Source organism: Mugil cephalus, chromosome 3 (genome assembly GCF_022458985.1).
Source record: "Mugil cephalus isolate CIBA_MC_2020 chromosome 3, CIBA_Mcephalus_1.1, whole genome shotgun sequence".
NCBI lineage: Eukaryota > Metazoa > Chordata > Actinopteri > Mugiliformes > Mugilidae > Mugil > Mugil cephalus.
In genome coordinates this window covers 22,627,558-22,633,737 of record NC_061772.1, presented here as the reverse complement: position 1 = coordinate 22,633,737, position 6,180 = coordinate 22,627,558, and the positions used below count along the sequence as shown (strand labels likewise).

The window sequence follows — 6,180 nt, the reverse complement described above, 5'->3', positions numbered from 1 at the left end:
CTTCATTAAACTGAATTAGCAGGATATGCTTCTAAATTAAACCTTTATAATCCTGCTCCTGGGTTAGATGGAAGAACACGAGCACGAGAACCAGAAGACTGTTAAAGAAACAGACACGCTGACAAAAGAAATCTATTTTAATGAACATTTCTCAATCCAATGCACATTTCTGAATAGGTCTTTATGGTACTTCAGGCATCTTGAGTATCACGACCCACATGACACTTGCAGATCTTGAAACAAGGCTCGTAATGAAACGTCTCCAAAGGCACTGCATCGGGAGGCCTCTGCTCCTGAAACACTAATCTAATGCGGCCTTTTCCCTTATTGGTTTTCCCTCTGCACACAGCTCTAAAATCCACCCTTGAGACAGAAACTGTACCACAGCATCTTCTGAACTCATTCATCTGACAGTGTTGTAGGCACATGACTGTTCTTCTGGCTGTGATCTACATCATCACTTTACCAACTTTCCCGTTCCTCCTCCGCTCATACAATGACAAGAAAAGCCAGTTCTGGCTACTATGGATTATTCTCTCCACGATATCTAAACATCCTTTTTCTTTCCCATTTGTATCTCATATGGCTCATTAATGAACCACCCCTTGCTTCTAACTCTAGATACTTATTTCTGCTCTTAGAAACTAAATAATAATAATAAAAAAATCTATCTTAAAATATACCACATGTCTGATGTGATGACAAAAGAAGCGTTTGAGGTGAAGGGCTCTACTCTTGGGTTTGAAAGCAGAGCGTCGCTCCTTTAGAGAGCAGTGTCTTCGGAGCCAAAAAGCTTGGCAGCGATGGCCTGACAGTCAGTCACAGAGGCTTTTCCATCAAAATCTACTGGCAGGATGTCGGCATCGAATTCTTTGAGGTAGTTGTCCAGCTCGTCGCCGTGAACGAAGACCTGGGGGAAGTTCAAAGAATATTCAGAGGAGATGTAAATTACAGTGGATCAAGCGGAGTGTGATTAGTCCCTGTCCTTACCCTCTCCAGCAGCTTGCTCTTCATGAAGGGTTTAACCACGTTGTACGTAGTGGTGAAGTACCAGGGCTGGTGGGTAACGTGGACGGCCTTGAAACGGGCAGGGAACGAGTCCTGAAGAGAACAGATTGAGATTTAAAAACATCCCCCAAGCCTTAAAGTCAAGAAATTAAAATACGACCGATTTCCTTTCCGATCTGATACTTCAGGCTGCTATCGCCGATATAGATCCGATACGATGCTTGATGCAAATACTTTTCATAAAGAAAACAAGACAACGGAGTAATTTATTTAAACTCTGAAGTATATTATTGAGGTAGTGGCCTCATTTACTATAAAGCCAAGATAATACAACAACAGATAAAACAAACAGAACATAAAATATGTGAAAATGGCATTTCAAACAGTAAAAAAAAGAATAAGTAAAATAATGAGAGTTTTAAAATAAATGACTGTTTAATTGTTCACTTTAAAAGTGAAAACTTTCATCTTAATTCTGCCACTGTCCTCTCCTCTTCTGTCCTCATCATAAATGTCTCGTATTCTGTGTTGTGGTTTAACCTGAGGTGTTTCACAAGGTTTGTTGTGTTGCCACAACTCAATAGTTTAGTTGTTTTCCACTGTGTTCATACATGACCTCGAATAAAAGTATCGAAAGTGTCGATATTTTGATTTTAGGGCATAAAGATCTGGTATTGGCGGTATCGATATTTCAGTATAAATCCACACGTCGCTACAAGAAATTCTCAGATGTCTTTTTGAGCCTCTTCTGACCTGCAGCATGTCCACCATCTTCTTGAGCTCCGCCGGCTTTATTCCTGAGGCGTGCTGCATGGTGAAGCCTCTGAAGTTCTCAATCAGGACAAAGCCGTTGATCTGGGTCTCTTCGTTCTCAAGCAGCTTCTCCAGGATCACGCAGTAGGCTCTCAAGATCTGGTAAACAGAGATGTGTTGTTGTTTTTTTGTTTTTTTTTCCACAAAGTCCTTTGGAAAAGGAGTTTAAGGTTCTTTAAGGTTCATTTGTGTGGCACGGCTACCTCATCGAAAGTGATCTCCTCCAGGTCCCAGTTGTCGATGTTGAAGAGCAGGACCACGCGGCCATATTTGTCTCTGCTGGGTAGGACCACGGGGTAGCCGGCCTCGATGGTGCTGCGGACCGCCTCGGGGGTCAGGTTCTCAAACAGCTCAGGATAGTCCTTCCTGAAGCGAACGTAGCCTAGAGGACACACACACACACACACACACACACACACACATAAAAAAAGCATGACAACTTAAAAGGTTAACCACGTTCTACTTCCGGACCTCGACTGAGAGCATCACTGATGTTAAAACACAATGAGGCTACTGTCTACTACCACTGAGGCACCAATTAACCCACAGTACAGTAAATGTGTGTGTGTGCATGCGTTCAGCGGGGAGCAATTAACCCCAGGGAGGAGGTTCACATTCCCCTCTCACACTAACAGCTTCTCCCTCTTTAATATTCATGTTTTTATGAGGAAGAAAATATTCAAACAACAAAAGCAAAAATGTGCTTGTGTATGAAAGTAAATATATCGGATGAAGGTGTCGGTTTATCTAATGAGTGGATGTTACAGTTGTGATAATTAATCAACTGCAACAACAATTAGCAGTATTTGTACATGAACATGAAATGGACAAAAATATTTAGTGCAAGTCTAAAGCGTACAAATGAACACTAACTAGGTCGTACGGCGTCCACTCGTGCTCGTGTCAAACTGCTCTGCTTTTAAATCTCCCAGAGCAGCGAGTCGAGTTCCCAGCCGAACACCGGGGGTTCACAAATAAAGTCAACTCGCTGTGTCCCATTTGGGCACAAAGGAGGGCTTTGTCTGGGGGAAACTCGGAGGCATCTCAAAGCCTCCAATTAATGAACACTTGCCTCCCTGTCCCTGAGATGGACGGGGTTCATGCAGACGAGGAGCACAAAAGAGGTCCCGCCCTCAATTACCGAAGCTCGTTGGAAAGAAACTGAATCAAATATTACCTTTTGGAGATTTTGGTTTCTCTCTCCACAAGTAGAAATATCTAACCTGGGAAGTTGTGTGGACGCCTCTGTTATTCACCTTTCATGAGCTCATGGGCTCTGACAACATCAAACTTGCGGGCTCTGAGGAAACGTAGCAGCAGAGAGTCCGGCTTGTCCCCGAAGCGCTCCAGCACCAGTTTGGCCAGGTCGTCTCCCTCCGCCGCCCTCTCCTTCATCGTGGCCCGGAGGTCTTTCAGGGACGACGCCCGTCTCTCATCCGTCTCACTCAGCTCATCCTTCGCCTGCAGGGTTAAAAAAAAAAAACAACAACATCTAAAACAGACTCTTTTATTCAAAAGGAAAAACACAACACGAGCCTTACATATGTTTGGATCTGCTGCCATTTAGAAATGAGACTATTTCACCTTTTGCATGGTGTGACCGGGCAGTTTGTGGCACACCCCGAACACCGGCCCATGATCCTTCACCGTCAAATGCTCCAGCTTTGACCTCATGGCCTGCTCCTCCTCCGACACCATACGGAAAGATCCAGTCTGCAGAAAGATGAATGTGTAATGAGCTCATGCAGGTGAGCTGGTGTTTCCATAAATCTTTTAAATCGCTGTCTGAATTTTTTTTGGAAGCATGTATTGGTGCTCACACACGTGAACCTCCAGCCCATCTGAGCCGGAACCAAATCTCAAACAATGCACACCAGCGAACGGCCGGTTAATCTGCTTCACATGATTACAGAGTGAACTTCTAAAGTCACTTCTTAAAAACAGCTTAAGGGTCCATCCCAGAGCCAGCATCTACTGGCACAATAACAGTGTTAAGCAGCATCATGCGCTGACAGTCAAACCTACAAAGCTCGGCCCCAGATAATTTTAACTGCTGAACCTGGGGCCAGCATGAACAAAGTGAGACGTCTCTCTGAATTGTTGCAGAGTGATTGAACTTACAGCAGCCATGGTTGCAGCGTCTCACAACAGCTACGCTAAAACGCTGTGAAGAAAAGAAGAATTGGCACAAACAGAGCATGAGCACATCAAACCGTGAAGAGAGTCCGCAGTTTTTCTACCAAAACTTTCCACAAGTTGTTTTTTATGTCTAAGAGGGAAAAAAAAACATCACTCTAGTTATTGATATGTTACATAGAGAAACTGCATAAACAGGTTGAGGAGGGGGAGAATATCATGGTTCAGTGAAGCCCAAATGTAGAGTTGCTCATTAGTGGAGTAGCCTTCCTGTTACATAATGGGCCGACACAATGGAGTAAAATCTGAGTCACAGATCTAAGCATCCTGTTGTTTTGGCAAAATGAATGAGTTAAAATGCTTAATTTGACAAATGTTGCCATTGTCAAATGGCAAGAAATGCCAAAAAACACACAATGTAAAGCACAAGCATCATAATGTATGATATAATATTGTTTTTTGTTTCTTTAATTGTTGATTTCATAATTTTTTTGGTGCAAATTGAAAAAATGCCATTGGCATCTTTGTTTTATTTAGTGAGGCAGAATATTTCTAAACTAAAACTAGTACGAGAGTTTCTGAAAGTGCCCCCGGTTTGTGAGTTAGTGCTTCCGTTTCTGACTTAAACGTAATATTAATGCACAAGAGGAGCAAACAGGCAACTGGAGGGATTTGCAAAAGAAGTTACTAAAAAAAATAAATAAATAATGCATTTTGTCCAAAAAAATGTTCATTTGCCAACCAAGAATCATGGGACAGGTCATATCTATCCAACTAAAAATGTGAACATACTAAACACACAATGCAGTTTATGATCCACTACCTTTAACACTAGTTATCAGCATCCAATGAGAGGATGTACTTTTTTTTTTTACCTTACCTGATGACTACTTCAAACCAAAACCTGTATAATATTTGCACGCATTTGCCTTTATTTCCTGGTCTATCTTGAGGTTGTTTTGGCTAAAGAGCAGCCTTACCTTAAGCAGCCGGGATGAGAGACCTTCGGAGAGTGGCAGAGGAGACAGCAGGAGCAGGGAGGACCAGGAGGGGAGGAGTTAGCAAAAACGTCAATCAAAGTAGGATTAAAATGACACAGTGGATTACAACGAGCGGCTAATCTACATAATGCAAACCGTGAAGTGAAGAGGGAGCTGGGACGGAGGAGGAGGAGGTGGAGGAGAAGAAGAGGGGTATGGGCACAGGCTCGGACTACTAAATGGTGTGTGGTGATGTTAAGGGACGCAACACAACAACATAGTGATAGAAACGGATCAGCCACAAGATTAGAACCAGGAGAGGTAAATAACACTGTGACCATGTTCTTCCGCAACGCACACAACCTACACAATATTAGGAAGGTAGTCATAATGTTATGCCTGATCAGGGTAAATATCATTATTTCTCAAAACTAATTAGTTCAGAAAACACAGTCCTGTTTGGCCTTTGCTCAGCTCCTCCAGTCCACTGCACTCTGGACTGATGGTCAACAAAGAAGCACCACTGCAGCAGGTTTGTTGTCATCCAAATAAAAAGACCATTCACCATTTAAGGCCTAAGGGTTGCCTTCATCTCCACAATCTCTACCTCCCAAAACATCACACAACACACAAAACTGTTGGAGAGTTTCCTTGTTGTTCTCTCGCTGCTCCGTCTTCTGTGTCAGACTGAAAGTTAATCCCCGGCGCATGTGACATGAAAGGTGGGAATTCAACTCGATGCTCATGTGCAAATGTCATATGAGCGAGACGACCGCCTGTGAAGGAGCACTAACGTGTTCACGTCGAACATTCCTCTCTGCACATTCTTTGAAATATCCTCCTCAGAGGGGACCACTTGTTTTGGGTCCCAGATTACGGATTCATTCCCCATGACTGCACAGCATCAAAGAGAGAGACCGGCCTCTGTTTTTTGTGCCAGCCATTAACTGGTGTAATTAAAAATCAATTATACTAGTTAATGTGCTCCTAATTTTGCCCTTTTTTGGGGGGATTGGGGTCTTTTTTTTAAATGTAATTTTACCTCCATCTTTGTTTTTTTACTGTCCTTAATTCTCTTGGTGTCATTTTTGCAGCAGAAATTAAAAATTTAGCATTGGTGACAGCTGTTTGCCCTACTGACTTTAATCATTTAAAGGGTTCACATTTAAAATTTGAGTCTTTATTAAACACATATGCCTGTCGCTTTATGCTTTTACTTTTATAAGATAGCCAGGCATGGCTG

General features: G+C 42.7%; 1 protein-coding gene across 1 annotated transcript; it reads right to left on the bottom strand.

Moving 5' to 3' along the window:
• Positions 1–119: 119 nt before the first annotated feature.
• rlbp1a (retinaldehyde binding protein 1a) lies at positions 120–5,059 on the bottom strand. The gene is made up of 8 exons (XM_047580514.1): positions 4,938–5,059; positions 3,943–3,985; positions 3,406–3,534; positions 3,078–3,282; positions 2,025–2,203; positions 1,762–1,920; positions 991–1,101; positions 120–910 (listed from the first exon to the last, which is right to left on the bottom strand). Exons 2-8 carry the CDS (start codon positions 3,949–3,951, stop codon positions 764–766), a joined length of 939 nt encoding a protein of 312 aa, XP_047436470.1. The 5' UTR covers positions 3,952–3,985; positions 4,938–5,059; the 3' UTR covers positions 120–763.
• Positions 5,060–6,180: the final 1,121 nt, after the last annotated feature.

Excerpts from the sequence above, each read along its gene's own strand:
- rlbp1a (XM_047580514.1), bottom strand. Across the intron at positions 3,283-3,405 it reads CCGGTCACACCATGCAAAAG|GCGAAGGATGAGCTGAGTGA; the intron begins GTGAAATAGTCT and ends TTAACCCTGCAG. Across the intron at positions 2,204-3,077 it reads AGCCCATGAGCTCATGAAAG|GCTACGTTCGCTTCAGGAAG; the intron begins GTGAATAACAGA and ends TGTGTCCTCTAG.